The 17,553-nt window shown below is 44.0% G+C and overlaps 2 protein-coding genes across 7 annotated transcripts in view; one reads left to right on the top strand and one right to left on the bottom strand.

Moving 5' to 3' along the window:
* PPWD1 (peptidylprolyl isomerase domain and WD repeat containing 1) overlaps window positions 1–5,565 on the bottom strand; it is a 35,047-nt gene extending 29,482 nt beyond the window's left edge. Inside the window, exons 1-3 of one of the 3 annotated variants that reach the window (XM_066614367.1) lie at window positions 5,490–5,565; window positions 1,266–1,368; window positions 425–525 (exon numbers count right to left, since the gene is read on the bottom strand). In XM_066614367.1, the coding sequence (XP_066470464.1) occupies window positions 425–525; window positions 1,266–1,321 (157 nt within the window). In that variant the 5' untranslated portion in view covers window positions 1,322–1,368; window positions 5,490–5,565. Of the gene's footprint in view, window positions 1–424; window positions 526–1,265; window positions 1,369–5,282; window positions 5,457–5,489 lie in introns of those variants that run through there. The other 2 variants (XM_066614365.1, XM_066614368.1) reach the window with 2 other exon arrangements.
* Window positions 5,566–5,845: 280 nt separating this feature from the next.
* The window catches only part of CENPK (centromere protein K), a 35,222-nt gene continuing 23,514 nt past the window's right edge, over window positions 5,846–17,553 (top strand). Inside the window, exons 1-3 of one of the 4 annotated variants that reach the window (XM_066616745.1) lie at window positions 8,057–8,197; window positions 10,991–11,130; window positions 14,365–14,502. In XM_066616745.1, coding sequence (XP_066472842.1) covers window positions 11,098–11,130; window positions 14,365–14,502 — 171 coding nt within the window. In that variant the 5' untranslated portion in view covers window positions 8,057–8,197; window positions 10,991–11,097. Of the gene's footprint in view, window positions 5,907–6,999; window positions 7,029–8,056; window positions 8,198–10,990; window positions 11,131–14,364; window positions 14,503–17,553 lie in introns of those variants that run through there. The other 3 variants (XM_066616746.1, XM_066616748.1, XM_066616747.1) reach the window with 3 other exon arrangements.

The following is a 17,553-nucleotide window of genomic DNA, read 5'->3' as shown; positions in this document are numbered from 1 at the left end:
AACTGGAATGACAATCAGGTCCTCTGCCCCTAATAGAGTCTACTGGAGGCTGAAACTCGGATTGCTTTCACTCCCCCATCTCCTCTTTCTTCCCTTAAAGTCTACACATTTTACCTGAAAAAGAATCAAATTTTGTTAAGCTTAGGAAAGATCATGGTAAAAATTAATTCTTTTTCTGTAATGAGAAATGTAAAGATATTACCACCATGGATATTAATTTTGGCTCCTACCCTATAAGTTGTCAAATTTGGCAAATATAAAAGCCAACTATCTCAATATGACAAAATTATCCTGCTGTAAAAAAGACATTACAAATGTAATATTTAATAGTACAGATGTTCTGATAGTACAGATGTTCTGCTCTATATAGAAGATGATAAATGGAAAATTTGTTCTATAAAGAGGAAAACACCACACAACTTACCTAAGTGGCTACGGAAATGTTTAACGAATTCAATACCTTCTTCTACTTTCTTCCAAAATTTGACATGTCCATCATGGCTGGCTGTTATTATAAAATCTGTCCTGCAGTTACAAGCATATCAGTGAAACAGACTCTGACTGAGATACTTGAAAAACAAAGAGCGTTGTACTTCACCAGTTCCACTCATGGAAGTTCAGCACACAATTTGGAGATGAACATGATGAATGAGCTTTCCAGGATAAGTAGTTTTAGAGCAAATCACTGCATGTGAGTAGGGGAGGGTGCAACAAAGGGGTTCAGCAGCTTCGTGAAGTAAGCAGCTGCTTTGGGGATCTAGCAGCCTCTCAGAATTTCATGGAAATACAAGGGGAAGGTTACAGTGGAGCTCTGTACAAGCCTCCACTCAAAAGGAATGGAGTTGAAAGCATGTAAAAATCATCTTGTTTATGCTGCTGTTTCTGGATTAATCACAGTTTGGTTTCTATATGCTTGATAGCTATTGTGTTTCAACAGACTATTAATCATATTTCCATGAATTTTTTTTAATGAGTTGGGTTTTGGATTATTTTTGCAATAGAATGCAAAGTCCATGTTTTCTAAAATGATAGTTCCTTAAGAATTTAGGTTTTTCCAAAAATATTATTATAGATTGGGGATAACCCAAGATCAACTGCCACCCAATCTGAAGCCCCACTGACACCACACTCTCCCCCAACACGAACATGGAAGGTAGCGACAAAGTACTTTAAAAATACATAAAAATCATAAGATATAATAACCCAGAAACTTCCAGAAACACAACCCTTGTCAGTAATCAGCGCAAAGGAAATAAAAGACTTACTTAGTACATACTACATGTGTGATGACATCTCTGTGCATATAACTGCGTTCATACATTGAAGCACTAGGAAGATTATCCAGGTAGACACGTTCAAACTCAAGAACTACAAATAAAACAAACAAAATATATTCCTTTGAAAGTGACACTTGATGTATAGTACATTAAATTTTTGCCAAGTAATCAAGTTCCAATTATCACTTCACCTTTCAATCAGAGGGCAGAGCCTTTCAACTCTGAACAGTTTCCTTGCTCAGCTGAGCTGTTGCTCAGCTCAGGAAAGCACCTTGTTAGTTGCTATAGTTACTTTCCAGGGACATTCCAGCCAAAGTTAACCTTTTATTCTCCTTCCTTCTGCTGCAGCCTGGTTCTGCTTTGCAAATGCTTGCAAAGCAGGTCTGTTTTTTGAAACACCAGGATGGGACCCTCCTTCCCAGGCTACAATTCAGCACACCATTACTTAAGAATAACACCCATGAAAAGCAGTGGGTCTACTTCTGAGTAAAAAGGGTTGCAAATATCTCATCTCTCTGCTGTGTATTTAATTGCACACTCTGTTATGTGTTATGGGTTGTATGTGTTATGTAGAGCTTCTGGCTTAGCACACCAGACACCATAAAGGTGTCTTTGATTCATGGTTCTCCTCATGTCCACCTTAAAGATGGATTTGATTCATGGATCTCCTGCAGTGGTTCCCAACCTTTTCACTTGCATATCCCTTGGCAATAATAAATTGTACCCTTCATATTAGCAAAATGTTTGTAATAATACAAGCCCTCATCTCCTCTCTATGAAAACCCAGACTTCATGTATCATCACAGTGTTTTCTCTTTTTATCTGTTTGAGAAACAGAAGACTCTGCTTTTGCACTGTTTTGCACCAGAAGTGTGCTGAGAAATTCTGAGTGATTGATCACTTCCCATATTATGTTTCAGCTTTTTTACTGTGCTGGCTTTCAATCACTGGTTCATAGATGAATTGATGACCAAAAACTAGCTATTGGTAGGGCTTTCACAGCCAGCTAGCTACCTCCCTTCCTGGTCCTCGAGAGGCATTCTGGAGCATGGCCTGCCTTTTTCTGCCATTCTTTTTCAAGTACCCCTAAAGGTCCTGTTGAGTGTCCCTGGGAGTACATGAATACCAGGTTGGAAACCACTGTTTTACTGGTATGTGGTTTACAGTGCACTTACTCTGATAGTGTTTACAAAAAGGTGGTGAAGACCAGAATTTAAAAAAGAATAAAAATGTATCTTATGATCTTTTACTATGTTTTTAAGAAATTAAGACTACAGTTCTTAGGTAACAATTAGTGGTAGGTTATTTTTCAAGATATGGCCTCGGGTAAAATCAGACAAAACTATAGTCGGACACTCCCCTAAGTTTAACCCCTGACTTATCCAAGGGTCATAGAAAATTCCATGATTGTTGGCTCAAAACCTGCCCTCAACTTATCTGTGGGGGTTGACTTATAGGCGAGTATCTGCGATGCCTTCTTGATGTGACAAGAAACCAAACTGAACGAGTTTCTTTTTCAACAATATAAATCAGTGTGGACAAAATTTATACATTCTACTATTTTGGTAAATAACATTCAAAAATAAACATTTGAGTGTTCGTATTCTATAGCGACAATGGTTTTTACATCTAGCTAAGTATCCTTTTCACTGCGGCCTTAATTATATATACTTATTTCAAAGTATCTTACTCCAAAATAAGCACTTAAGACTTATTAAACAAGAAAGGAAAATGTTTTCTTAGAACAAGTATGCAAGAACATTTACTAGAATGACAGCAAGGATCAATCCTAAATGTAGAATAAGAATAATGGTAATCTGTGTATAAATATATTTGATCTGTGCATTTGCATTCTTGCCTGCCTGTGATGAAGTGGTACCACAGAGTCTTTGTTTATTTCAAAGGGTCTTACTCCTAAATTAGTCTGTTTAGCATCAACTTAAGCCACAACACAGCTGGTCAAAGCAATGTTCTTCAACCTTGAGGTTGGGACTCCAATGGAGTCACAAAGCCTTAGTTGGGGGGGGGGGTTGTAGCAAGTTATGGGAATGAAAAAGGTTGAAGACCACTGGACTAGAGCTTGTATTGGCAACCTTCAGTCTCGAAAGACTATGGTATCGCGCTCTGAAAGGTGGATAGTGCGGATTCCGAGCCAGCAGGTCCACCACTGGACTAGAGCACCACCAGGTAAAGGGGCAGGTACCTGGAGTATCCCTTCAGGTATGAGGAGATTGTGTCCTAGTCCTGCTCAGGTTCTTAGCAATTGTCTAAAATAGCTTTCACTAGTGCCTCATGGTAACTTTTTTTGCTCTTGCTAATAAGAATATTTGGTTACAATGCTGGGAGAGCATTACAGGGATGGCAAGTGGGCGGGGACAGGGATGGGAGTGAGCAGATAGGATCTTGGAGGAGGTGGGATTGGTAGGATCCCCAGTCTCATACTTCATTTATATACAGGTGTGCAATGGAGGGATCCCCATTGTTATGCAATGATATCATTAAGCAAACATTCAGCCCTTAGCCAACAGTCTGAGGCTAAGAGGCAAAGAAGGAAGGCCCATAGCCAGGGAGACAGACCAGGGACAGACTGCACTTGCTCCCGGTGTGGAAGGGATTGTCACTCCCGGATTGGCCTTTTCAGCCACACTAGACGCTGTGCCAGAACCACCTTTCAGAGCGCGATACCATAGTCTTACGAGACTGAAGGTTGCCAATACAATAATAATACAGCCCAATCTAGTGCCTTTGCTGTGTAAACAGACACTCCTTTCTAGACACTAGCTGGCTACTGGAAACTGATTGCCTTCTCTTTGCATTAAGAGCCTCTTTGTTGTGTAAACATACAATCTGTTGCAGGCTGTGGGAGACCTGATTGCCTCATTAAGAGCCTCTTTGTTGTGCTCTGACCACCACTGTACATGCAGTCCATTGTGAGGTGGAAGATTATTAAGCAATGAATACCTCTGTATGTGTGTGGATATGGCTTGTGGCAGGAAAAAGACTGGAGATTGGGTTAGAGATTACAACTACCAAGGTCTCCTATTTCTAAAACAGTGACTGCATGTTGATATCTCTGTAAGAACATAAGAGCCCTGCTGGGTCACACCAAAGGCTCATCTAGTATCCACTGTATCTCACAGTGGCCAGCTAGGGAGCACACAAGAAAACAAGAAACCTGTATCCTTTTGCCATTCCCTTGCACCTGACCTTCTGAGGTAGCCTCCTTCTAAAACAAGGAGGTTGCATAAACCAATCACAGTTTGTAAACTGTGCAGGAGTTTCCCTCTATCCATCTGTCCAATCCACTCTTACAGGCATCTACGCCAGGTGCCATCACCACATCCTGTGGCAAGGAGTTCACAGACTAATCACTAAATAATTCCTTTGAGAAAGATCCTTTGAGGCGTACTGCCACCTCCACAAGAAGAGCCGCGCTGGATCAGGCCCAGGGTCCAAAAAGTCCAGCTTCCTGCATCTCACAGTGGCCCACCAGGTGCCTCAGGGAGCACACAAGAAATCTGCATGCTGTTGTCACTCCTTTGCACCTGAACATAAGAACATAAGAACATAAGAACAGCCCCACTGGATCAGGCCATAGGCCCATCTAGTCCAGCTTCCTGTATCTCACAGCGGCCCACCAAATGCCCCAGGGAGCACACCAGATAACAAGAGACCTCATCCTGGTGCTCTCCCCTACATCTGGCATTCTGACTTAACCCATTCCTAAAATCAGGAGGTTGCGCATACACATCATGGCTTGTACCCCGTAATGGATTTTTCCTCCAGAAACTCGTCCAATCCCCTTTTAAAGGCGTCTAGGCTAGACGCCAGCAGCACATCCTGTGGCAAGGAGTTCCACAGACCGACCACGCGCTGAGTAAAGAAATATTTTCTTTTGTCTGTCCTAACCCGCCCAACACTCAATTTTAGTGGATGTCCCCTGGCCTTCTGAGGCAGCCTCCTTCTAAAACCAGGAGCTTGCACAGACCCATCATGGCTTGTCACCTGTGATAGGCTTTTCCTCCAGAAATCTGTCCAGTCCCCTTCCAAAGGCATCCAGGTCAGATGCCATCACCGCATCCTGTGGCAAGGAGTTCCACAGACTAATGACAGGCTGGTCAAGAACCTATGACGCCAGACCCCGCTAGGAACACCCGCGCTGGCCAACGGGGTCCTCCCCACTCCCGCGCTTCTTTCAGGCGCTCCCCCGACCTCTTCGCTTCTTCGCCTGCGCCGCTTCCCCGGGGAGGGGGCCCACCCAGCGACCCTGCTCTTCCTCTTCCTCCTCCTCCTCAGAGCCCCCATCTCCTTCCTCGCGGTGCCTTCTCTTGCGCGGCGAGTCTGCCGTCGCCGCCATGTTGCGCTTACGTCACACCCAGACGACAAACCTGGCGACAAACCTCACAGCCATTGAGGCGTTACTGGACGCGCCACTCAGTGACGCAAGCAGCCGCCTTCCGTTAGCCCTTCGGAACAGCCAATGAGAGTAGCTCTTCGGAACAGTCAATGGGAGTAGCCCCTAGGAACAGCCAATCAGCGCTCAGCGCGCGGCGGTTTGGAAACTGGGCAGGAGCGACGGGGGTTCTTGGACCCGTGAAGTGGAAGGGATAAGAGGAAGGCGTTGCTATGGTAATGGCACGGGAGGGCAGACGGCGACGGAGCCTCTGACCGGGCGGGCTTGAATGAGACCCCCACCTTTCTCTGATATGGGATGGGGGGTTGCTCTTGTAGCCTGCCTTGAGCAGTGCCTCTCCACCAGTGGTACTTGAGGAGATGTCTGGTGCAGGGATGTGCAGTGGGTGGGGAGGCATGTGAGGCAGAGCCTTCCCACTGGAGTCATACTTGGTGTGGGGGACGTGTGGCGGGTGGGGAGGCACGTGTGGCAAACACCTCACGCACACCAACAGGGTTGTGCGGTGGGTGGGGAGCCTCCCCACCAGAGTCTCAAATGGTGTGGGGGACATCCTCACACACACACAGTGAGGGGAACGTGTGGTGGCAGACTCCTCCCACACCCACAGAGATGTGTGGTGGGTGGGGAGGCAGAGCCTCCCCACAAGAGTCCTTCAAAAAGCACCACCACCGTGTGAGGCGCCCAAGCACTCACAACCCATGCACAGGACAGGGAGAGTGTGGAGAGCGCAGAGCATGTGGGTTCTTGTGTGCCTCACACAGCAGCAGTGCTTTTCAAAGGACTCCAGTGGGAAGCTCTGCCTCCCCACCCACCACACAAACCTGTTGGTGTGTGTGAGATGTGTGCCTCACCTGCCTCCCCACCCACTGCACCTTGGTCTGGTGGTACACAAAGGACTCCCAAGACTCCCCACAGACCTCCGCTGCCTGGCAGCAAGATCAGCAAAACAACATGAAAAGAAGTGATAGGAAGCTCAGCTCAGTGGTTTTCTCATGCTCAAAAAAAGTCCTCCCATCCACCCTGGGCCTCTTACTGGTGTTTGTTGCATTGCTTCTGGTCTCCCAATGGGTGATGGCATCATTGCCAGTTACTTCTGGTGGTACTTCCATTAGGTGGACCATATGAAGTGGTACAACGGGAGACCGATGTTGAGAAATGCTGGTCTTGAGCGGTCTCACTGGAATGTGAGGCAGGTAGAGAGAGTCTCCTTTTGTAAAGAAATAAACAGATGCTCTTGTTACAGGTACAGCAGCCCTGAAGGACAGTCAATGAAAGTTCATTGCCCACATCACAGGAGCCAGTGAAAGTTAAACAATGCAGAGTGAAGCATTCTCACTGTGTGTGTGGTTTTACTTTACTATTTTAAAGTTTGCCAAACTTTAAAAAAAGGTCTAGAAAGAAATAATATTTTATTTATAAATAATAACCAGAAAAGACCCTCAAACTTGATCTCATTATTTACATGTGCTTGCAAACTGCTCAGCTCCTTGCAGGGCAGTTAGAAGCTATCTTGCAAACTGCAGCAGCTGAGCTCTTTTCAGAGAATTAGCAGCTACAGTATCTGATTTTTCAGTAGCCTCAGGGCTTAAGGCAATTAGTTATCTGATTTTTCCATCACTCTGGCCACCCACCAAAAATCAGATTGCAACCTACTAGTGGGTCCCGACCCACAGTTTGGGAACCACTGCTACAGAACTTTCCAGTGCTGATGTGGCTGTGCACTGCATCCTGTGGTGGTGGTGGGCAGACACGGTGGGCCTCCCCAAGGTAAAGTGTTAAGAACATATCAGGTCAGAAAATCTATAAGACCAAATTGCAATGTATACAAAATACTATTTTAAAGTAGCAATTTTCATTCATCTCTGCAACAGCCAGGAAATAAATACTTTGCATCTCCCATCCCCCCAGACTTTGTGCTTAACTTCTTAGGAGATATTTCCCTGGCAGAGGAAAGGGAGCATTTCTTACAGGATGTGAATGCCCCAGGCCAGCATGAAGTAGGGTCATCTGAGTAACACAGTCTCCTCATTTTGAGAGTTAGCCATTAGTTCCCATCTGGCCCTATCTTGCTAATGATAAGATGTAAGCTAGTGGGCTTAGCACCCAGAGCACTTACTTCAGAATAGGTTTTGGTACTACTTTAGCCTGAAATCTCCTTTATCTCTCCCTCCTTGCTGTTCTTAGTTAGGACGCAGGCCCTATGCAGGAGGGAGAGTTATTTTTGGTGCTGGTTTCTCTGAACGCACTGCACTGTCGATCTAAGCCTTTTCTTATAAGTCAGGTACTCAAGCCTGTCCATCTAGCTTGCCAACGGAGCTATTTTAAGAGCGCTCCAGCATTTGGAAGTGACTTTTGGCTTCCTGAATCTGCACCCAGGAGGGCTTTGGTCTTACCCATGCCCTTTTCACAGTAGCTGCGGAAGACTACATGGGGAGCAGACAGGCCTCCCTGTTCAGGTGCCTGAATCGCTTAGGAATCGACCATAACACAGCCGTTCAGAGTGTTGGTGAGTGGCAACATTCTCTACTCAGTTACAGCACAGACATCCTGAGTGGCAGTTACTTGCAGCTATCTAATCAGCTCCAGAGTCCTGAGAGAGTCATATGGGTGGCTGTTTGGGATTTTGGTAACTAGTGAGAAACTAATAACTTTCCATTTAGCAGCTTTTTAGTCATTGTGCTGGTCATGAGATATATCTGTGGAAGAGGAGCAAGACCCTTTGGATATGTCAGCAGAGGAGGGTACCTCAGTAGGCATGGACTGTGACTTTAATCCAACAACTAAAAGGCAAATGATGTCATTGATTTGATCAGTAGTGGAGGAGATGGTGTCACAGGAGCAGATGCAGTTTAATACTGGTGTTCAGGTTAAAGAGAGAGGGCGACTGCCAGTTCAGAAACACCATGCTAAGCATTGCTGGGAAGATAGTCCCATGTCTCCATCTTCTTCTTCCAGTTCATTGTTAAGATGTTCTTCAGCCTCTAGTGATTCGTCACATAATGGGGAAAAATATGGTGCAAATGTTAATCCTAAGAAGCAAGGTAAACAGCAGAAAGTATCTGCTGGAAAGTGCTCTTTGAATAAGAAGCCTAAGAGGCAAATAGAGGAAAATATGGTGGATCTTTCTTACTCAGAGAACTCTTCAGAAAGAGAAGAGGGTTAATTGTCACAGGAAAAGCAAGTGGAGACAGGGTGTAATCCTGATAGACTTTTTACTCCTGAGGTTTTTTCAATGCTCTTAGCTAAAGCCATTAGATATCTTAATTGGCTCCTGCTGTTTCTATTAAAGGAGATAAGGAAGAGGAACTAACAGCAGTCTGTGAAGTTTCTGTTTCCTCAGGGTCCTTCTAGGCCTATGAAGTTTCCTTTCCCAAAGGCATTTAAGAGTTTAACGTTGCCTGAATGTAGTCCTTTTCAAAACAGACATACTTCAAAAGCTGTAAGTAGATTCTACACACTACCATAGGAAGTGCTGGATCTTCTAAAGATGCCAGGGTGGATGCACATAAAACATAGCAGCTTATGAGAATTATTTTTACACAGCGCAAAACTTTGCTGCCTTCCTTGCTTAAAGGCTGAATCCTAGGCACACTTATCTGGGGTCAAGTCCTGTAGAATTGTCCCTTCTTTTCTCTGACTCTACCCAGACTCCAGCACCATGCTACAGAAGCAGGAGCAGACTCATCCCAGCCTTCCTCTGTGCTTCTAACTACAGTATTGCCACTTCTGAAGCACAATGTTTGCTTGTGGCAGCAGCACAGAGAGATAAGTAGTGAGATGCAATGCTCTGCGGGGCCCAGGGTGGCTGTCCCAGTTACCCTCTCCAAGGGACAGGCCTGCTTACTTCTTTACACACTTACCTGGGAGTTAGACATGTTAAGCTTAACAGATAAGACATACATAAATAAGACTGTAATCCTATACATGCTTACCCTGAAGAAAGCCTCACAGTGCAATCCTAAGCATGTCTACTCAGAAGTAAGTTTCACTGGGTTCATTGGGGCCTACTCCCAGGTACGTGTGCATAGGTTTGCAACCTCATTGTGCTGAGTGGGGTTTACTTACTAATTAATTAAAAATATTTAAATCCTGAATTTCCCCATTATAATAATAATAACAGGTATTTATATACTGCCTTTCTTGGTCTTTATTCAAGACTTTATTCAAGGCGGTTTACATAGGCAGGCTTTTTTATTTAAATCCCTTATTAAATAGGGATTTTTACAATTTGAAAGAAGGTTCTTTCTTTCAAGAACCACTACATTCAAGGTGTTTCGTTCCAATCTGGCTTCACATTCTGGCCTCCATCCTCCCACGCTCAGAGCAGATGGAATGGCTCGGCTTCAGCTTGTCAGCTGCTTCAAGGTTGCACGGTGCCGGTCGCTCGAACTGGCGACCTTGTGGATGTTATCTTCTGGCAGACGGAGGCTCTACCCTCTAGACCAGACCTCCTGCCCATTATTTTACTTATTATTATTATACTATTTCTATATTGCCTTTTTCACAATGAGTGAGAGTCTTACAGACTCAAGGTGGCTCACTTAGGCAGGCTATCATCAAATCCATTTTTTTGCAAATGAGTTTTTACAATTGTTTTTCTTTGAGAAACTCATAAAACAAATGAAACAGACAAACTTATTTCCAGATGTATCCCTTCATCACATGGTCATCATTCTTTTTTGCTGGGTATGGCTTCCCAGTTTCCTGCAGGAGCAGCAGCTAAATCAGCCAGGCTGTTAATCATTCTTGGCAGCTGACCTAATGGCTCCTCCGCCTTCTTACAGCAGCTTGTCACTGTGAGTCCTTTACCCTTTCAGGTGGAGTCACAGCGACTCCTCATGGCTCCATTCTCTCACAATGGCTTATCAGGTTCTGTCTCTTCCCCCAGAGCCATGACCAGAGTTACTCCTACTTATCTTTTCTTGGGCAGATAGTAGCACACCTACTGCCCATCCTCCCCATCCAATGGAGGTATCCCAAGGCCGCTCGCAATCAGAAATTAAAACAATAAAATTACAAGAGTACAGGTTCAATCTTGTTATGCACATATTTGACTCAACACGAATGACCCCTGCAAATGAGAAGGAATGTGCTGATTCCTAGAGAAGGGGGAAAATGTACCCCTTTAAAATCACAGTTTAAAAAACTGCTTTTTACTGTTGTAGAGAGACAGTCAAGCAAGTGATTACAGGTATAACCTAATTACAGATTTTTCTATCTCAAAGCTGGTGAGAAGGGCCCTTTAAATTAATAATGCCAGAGAGGGCAGTCAGCTGACCATCAATCATTCTCTCTGCAGGCTTCACTCCTCCCTACCCCCTGAGCAGGTGAAAGAAGGCTAAATGGCAGTGATTATCATTGGGGCTCCTGGTGAAGGGAGGGATTGCTGCCTTTAGTGAAGCCTAAATGCCTGGGGAGACTGCCTGTGCATTTCAGAAGGTCAGTAAGGCTGTTTTTAAATCACCAGAGCAAAGAGACTTTGTTTTTTAAATTGATTTGCTTTAGTGCTTTTTTTGCCATCCACCTGAGTTCTTGGAAGGGAACCTTCCTGAATAATGAGACTCAATCTGTATAATAAAAATAGCTTACAAATAATCAGAACAAATTAAAAATGAAAAGAAACAGCATTAGCAAAAGCAACTACACACTTGCAGAAGAAAAGAGAGGGTTAACCAGGCTCAGAAATAAGAAAGGTTTTATTTATGAGTAAGTATGCATAGAGTTGTAATGTGACATATTTACATGATGCCTGCATTCACTGGTCTATAGATAGGGACTTGACTGGGAGAAATTTGCACTGTTTGCTGTGCAGCAATCTAGGGGAAATGGGCATTCCTACCTTGACAGAAAAGTGGAGGTGGAGCCTGCAGGCACTTCAACACCATAAATGTGCACAGTTGCTGACTCAATATATGTTCTCCTTTACATCAGCATATCACACCTCTGCTGGGGCAACTACCCAGGCAGCAACAATGGTATTGTATTGTAGAAAGAAGGCAACTCAAAAAATCTCAGTACTCAGGAGTGAAAGTTTGCAGGCTTTATTTCATTGCAAGCAATGGGCATCTCAAGGGACTCATGTGCAAAGCATTGAGAGCAATTTCTCAATATTAACTGGACCCTTTATACCATTCTGGGTCCTTTGTTTGAAAATCTGAACTTCCCATTGGCTGAAGTTTGACATCATAGATGGGGCAAACTCCTAATAGGCTGTAGATAACTTTAGAGACACCTGATAGGCTTGTTTCAGGTTACAGTTCCCATAAAAGGTAAAATTAAACAATTAAGCATATAGAATTACAAAGTTTTCAAAAACCAGTAGAGTGTGCTATAACATCATCTATCCAGTGTTGACCTATTGTTCACCCTTTTTCACATCCATCAATTCAATTAAAAATTGTTTTGACAAGGTTTAGACTACCCTCATTAAGAGATGACACAATACTCAAAGACAGGTGTGAAGACCAACATTTGGCAAATTTTCAGACTCGTTTCTTGGCAGGACTTTATGCCCATCTAATTAGTGCGTCTTGATACAGTCCTCTTATCTTACCTTTCTTCTGTGTTAATCCAAACATTAAACACCTGTGAAGCCTCTCTGCAAAACTAAAGCTTCTTGGTCTTTTCTTAAGACTTTTCTAAAATCAAGCAACCCTTTGGGTCCTTAAGATCTACTTCTAATGACTACTATATCTTAATTCTATATAACTAGTCTGACCTTTCACTTTGGGTACATACTTTGGTTTGGTATCAAGGGTCACTTGGTCTCCATATGTATACTTTTGCTCCTAAAGCATTACAGTAAAAGCTACAGGGATACAGGCATTTAATTAGTGAGTGAATGTTTTTTGTCAAGACATTTCTGTCTCTGCCTGAAACTAGTATTTGCTTATCTGAGTTACATTCCAGACTCTGAGGCCCAAGCATCTTTAAAATCAAGCAGCACTTTACCATTCTGTGTGTTTCCATGCTTAATCTGACTTTTAAAATGATTCTTTCTTTGCTTATACTTATACTGGGCTATCCAGTGACTTTACAGTCAAGGGTCACCGTGCCTCAGTATTGACTGAGGTGCCCCCTGCCTCCATTCCCCCAATACTTAAATAAAAAGATGGAAGTTTCTTCCGCTCCTTGATTACTCTGCAGAAGTTGCTGATGGGTTTGTGTAATGAACTGCAACACAGCTGCTACTGTTAGCCAGGAGAAAGACAGAATCCACTCTTTTCCAGTTTACAGAATATTCCCTTTCTGAAAGTAATGACTTACAAATCTAGGGCTTATGATCCTGCGCTCACTTACTTGGGAGTAGCCCCACTGAACATTGCCACTTCTAGTACTGAATGCTATAAATTTGCTTTTATTAGTCATTAAGGACACAATCCTAACCACGTCTACTCAGAAGTGTCCTATTTTGTTCAATAGGGCTTACTCAGGAAAGTGTGGTTAGGATTGCAGCCTAAGGGTGCAATCCTAACCCCTTATGTCAGTGCTTTCCAGCACTGACATAATGGCAATGCAACTCTGAGGTAAGGGAACAAACATTCCCTTACTTTGAGGAGGCCTCCTTGATTGACACCCAACTGCAGGATGCAGCACATGTCCCATTGGCACCACTATGCCAGTGCTGGAAAGCACTGACATAAGGGGTTAGGACTGCTCCCTAAGTTACTTAACATGTCACCTGTGTTCTGATGATACTGTAACATTTACATTTAACTTTAATAAATGGATAATAAAATTTTAAAATGTTGAAGGAAAATAATAATTCACAAAAAGGTGCAGTAGGCTCCACTGTTTCATTGCATTGTAGCCAACATCTGGGTTAAAATATATGTCAACATATAAAGCTGCATTAACCTGAGTCAGTCAGGGATCAGCATTACCTGCATTGACTGGCACTCACTTTCCATGGTTTCAGACAGGAATCTTTCCACCTGGGACCTCCTAAATGCAAAGCAGAGGCAATATTACTGAGATATGGCCAGAATCCCAAACTGAAGAACAAGACATTAGCATAATCAAATTTTAAAATTAAAGAATCCAAACGCCTGCATGTGGTTTTGAATGCTTGAGTACTTTTTAGCTGCCCAGCACAGGTGGCAGTTTCCTGAAAAGCCACCCTGAAAGGTCAGAGAACCCTCTGTAGCAGCATTCCACTGGGAATAAAGGGCAGGTGCCAAAGGAAAAATTAGCAAAAGAAAAAACAGCCAAGGTCTTTGTGCATGGTCTCCTTTGATCTTGACCATAATTGGATTTTATTTTTTACAGAGCAAGCCTATGCATATCCACTCAGAAATAAATCCCATTTTGTTCAATGGGGCTTACACCTAGGAAAATGTGTATAGGATTGCAGCCTTAGAAGTCCTTTTCACTAAACTTCTGTACTTCTCTCTGTGAAGAGGGTTGTTTCTTTCTTAGGTATTTTTATTTCATTATGAGTTCAGTTTCAAAGGAAAATAGCATTTTAAAAATAGCAGTTTGTGTATAAGTTTTCCTTCAGTTAAAACTGTATTAAATGGGTACTTATGTATCACTGAACCTATTCCACAATCTCCAGAATTCTCATATTTTCAAATGTTTTATTCAAGACTGTGGGAAATTATACTCTTCAAAATTATACTGTTTCAAAATTAAGCTATGATATGACATTTTGTCTACTGACGTTATCCATAGGCTGAGAAGTTTGCCAAGGACTTGTCTCTATACAAGCAAGATGTGTCTCCAACACTTCCCAGGATGTTACTGAGTTCAGAAGATGCCACAGAACAAGTCTTAGAAGAGTGTGAAAAAATATGGAAACAAATGGAAGAGGTAATCTGTGATGTTTTTGAGATGGGTACTGATACTAAAATTCTGAACACCAACTCTGCAGAAAATTACATTCCCTTTCAATTATTCAGTATATTTGGTGTATATGTGGTGGGGGAAGCAATATGGTGCTTATATTCAGTATATATATATTCAGTATATGTGGTGTATATGTGGTGGGGGAAGCAATATTCCTGTCCCATCTCAAATACATTTCTATGAATCCCTGAATACAGCCCTGGATTTTGAATGACTTTATTTACTTATTTAGCATATGGTATATAATACATGGACATATATCAATTAGACTAGATCAAATGTCAATGTCCAGTTCATCCAGCCACTCAAGGACAGAGTTACCTTTATTGAAAAAGTCAAACCATGGGCCCAAATAAGCCCTCAGTTTGTAGCCAGACACAATGTGTTATATGGTTTGGCTGGAGAACCCACAATCACACTGTGGGGTAGATACTAGCCTCCATTTAAACATTGAGTCCTGACTAACACCATGTAGGGTACAGATCCTGTTCAAAGTTTTCCAGTGCTGGCAAGGTAAGTCGAAACCTGGCACCTTAAGTGCAGGATCGTTTATATAACTGCCTGTTTCTGGGCGCTCAACTGCCCATTTAGCTTTCCATCAGGCATTGATGTTAAATTGTTGTGCAGATGTTGTCTGCATGACTGAAAGGGCCTAGTATACAATACAGATAAAGACAGAAATAATGTGCAGATGTGTCGTTATCTGCTCTATCTGTGGGAGTTCCATTCCGGCACCCCCATGAATATGAAAATCACAGGTATGGGGGAACCTTATCTAAATAGCGGGAGGGGTGCGCCCATTACCTTTGTTTTTCTCTAGAAGTGATTGAAGCATGGGTTTTTCTTGTTAACAAAGGAACATTCTTGCTTCACTGAAGAACCTGATGTGCAAGCAAGCAACTTGCACTCTACAGGGAGGAAACTAACAGAATGTTAACAGGAAGTAGGAACTGTCCTGCTTCCTGTTAACATTCGGTTAGTCTCCTAGCATACAGGCTGGTTACTTGCATGTCGTGTTCTTCAATTTAGTAAGAATGTTCCTTTGTTAACAAGAAACACCAATGCTTCAATTGTATCTTATGGAAAACAAAGGTACTGTAATGGGCGTGGGTAAGGGCAGATCCGTGGATAAGTGAAAATAAATAAAATAAATAATAACTTTATTTTTACCCCGCCTTTCTCCCCGAAGGGACTCAAGGCGGCTTACAACAGGTTAAAACATTAAAAACATAATTTAAAACAGATAAAAGCATATTAACACATATCATAAAAACAGCAGATAGATAAAAAGCAGTCAGGTAAAAGAGCATAGAGCAGCAAATCATAAAAGAATCAGGCCTGTAAAAAATATTAAAAGATGTTGAAAAGATGTTGAAAAGGCCGAGAACTCAGAAGGCTTGTTTAAACAGAAGGGTCTTCAGGCCTCGCCGAAAAGTCTCAAGAGAGGGAGCCATTCTTAAGTCAAGGGGAAGGGAATTCCATGGTGTTGGTGCCACTACTGAGAAGGCCCTATTTCTTGCCGCTGCCCCATGTACCTCCCTAGGTGGCGGCACTTGTAAAAAGGCCTTCTCTGATGACCTAAGAGGATGAGCCGGATTGTACGAAAATGGGTGATCTCTAAGATACCCTGGCCCAGAGCAGTATAGGGCTTTAAATGTCAAAACCAGCACCTTGAATTGGGCCCAGAAACAAATGGGCAGCCAATGCAGCCGCTGGAGAAGTGGACTGACAAAGTCAAACTGCCTACCTCCAGTAACTACACGGGCCGCCACATTCTGCACTAGTTGCAGTTTCCGAACCGTCTTCAGGGGCAGCCCCACATAGAGCGTGTTACAATAATCTAACCTCGATGTCACCGTGGCATGGATCACCGTGGCCAGGTGTGCACGATCCAAGTATGGCCACAGCTGGCGCACCAGCCAAAGCTGAACGAAGGCCCCCCTAGCCACAGCCGCCACCTGGGAATCCAGGAGCAGCTGCGAGTCCAGGTGGACCCCCAAGCTGCGGACCTGCTCCTTCAGGGTGAGTGCAACTCCATTCAGCGCAAGCCGATAGTCCAGCACCTGCATCGAGGATTTCCGAACCAGGAGAGCCTCTGTCTTATCCAGATTTAATTTCAGCTTGTTAGCCCCCATCCAGATCCTCACTGCCTCCAGGCAGCGTTCCAGGCCCTCAACCGCCACCCTGGAGTCTGGAGGAAAGGAGAGATAAAGCTGGGTGTCATCGGCATATTGATGGCACCCCACTCCAAACCCCCGGATGACCTCCCCCAGTGGTTTCATGTAGATGTTAAATAGCAAGGGGGACAGAATTGAACCCTGCGGCACCCCGCACCTCAAGGGCCAGGGTGTTGAACAGGCATCCCCCAGCACCACCATCTGGGACCGATCCTCCAAGTAGGAGCGGAACCACCGCAAAACAGTGCCTCCAACTCGGCCAATCGGCCCAGAAGGATACCATGGTCGATGGTATCGAAAGCTGCTGAGAGGTCCAGCAGGACCAACAGGGATGCACTCCCCCTGTCTAGTCCCCAGCGTAGGTCATCCACCAAGGCAGTTTCCATTCCAAAGCCCGGCCTGAAACCAGATTGAAAAGGATCCAGATAATCCACTTCATCCAAGACCCTCTGGAGTTGAGACGCCACCACCCGCTCAATTACCTTGCCCAGAAACGGGATGTTGGAGACTGGCTGGTAGTTGTCCAACGCAGTGGAATCCAGAGAGGGCCTCTTCAGGAGGGGGCAAACCACCGCCTGTTTCAAAGCACATGGCAATGTCCCCTCCATCAAGGAAGAGATGATCACCCTCCCTGTCCACTCAGCCAGTCCACCCCGGGCCGCTCTAATCAGCCAAGCTGGGCAAGGGTCAAGCAGGCAGGCAGATGGCCTCACACTCCAAAGGAGTCTGTCCACATCCTCAGGCTGTACAAGCTGAAAAGAATCCCACAACACTGGACAAGTAGTTGCCAAGGGGACATCGTCAGACATTGTCAATGTGGCATCCAAGTTGTGATGAA

This window comes from Tiliqua scincoides, chromosome 2 (assembly GCF_035046505.1).
Source record: "Tiliqua scincoides isolate rTilSci1 chromosome 2, rTilSci1.hap2, whole genome shotgun sequence".
Lineage (NCBI taxonomy): Eukaryota > Metazoa > Chordata > Lepidosauria > Squamata > Scincidae > Tiliqua > Tiliqua scincoides.
This window is presented reverse-complemented; position numbering and strand designations above follow the sequence as displayed.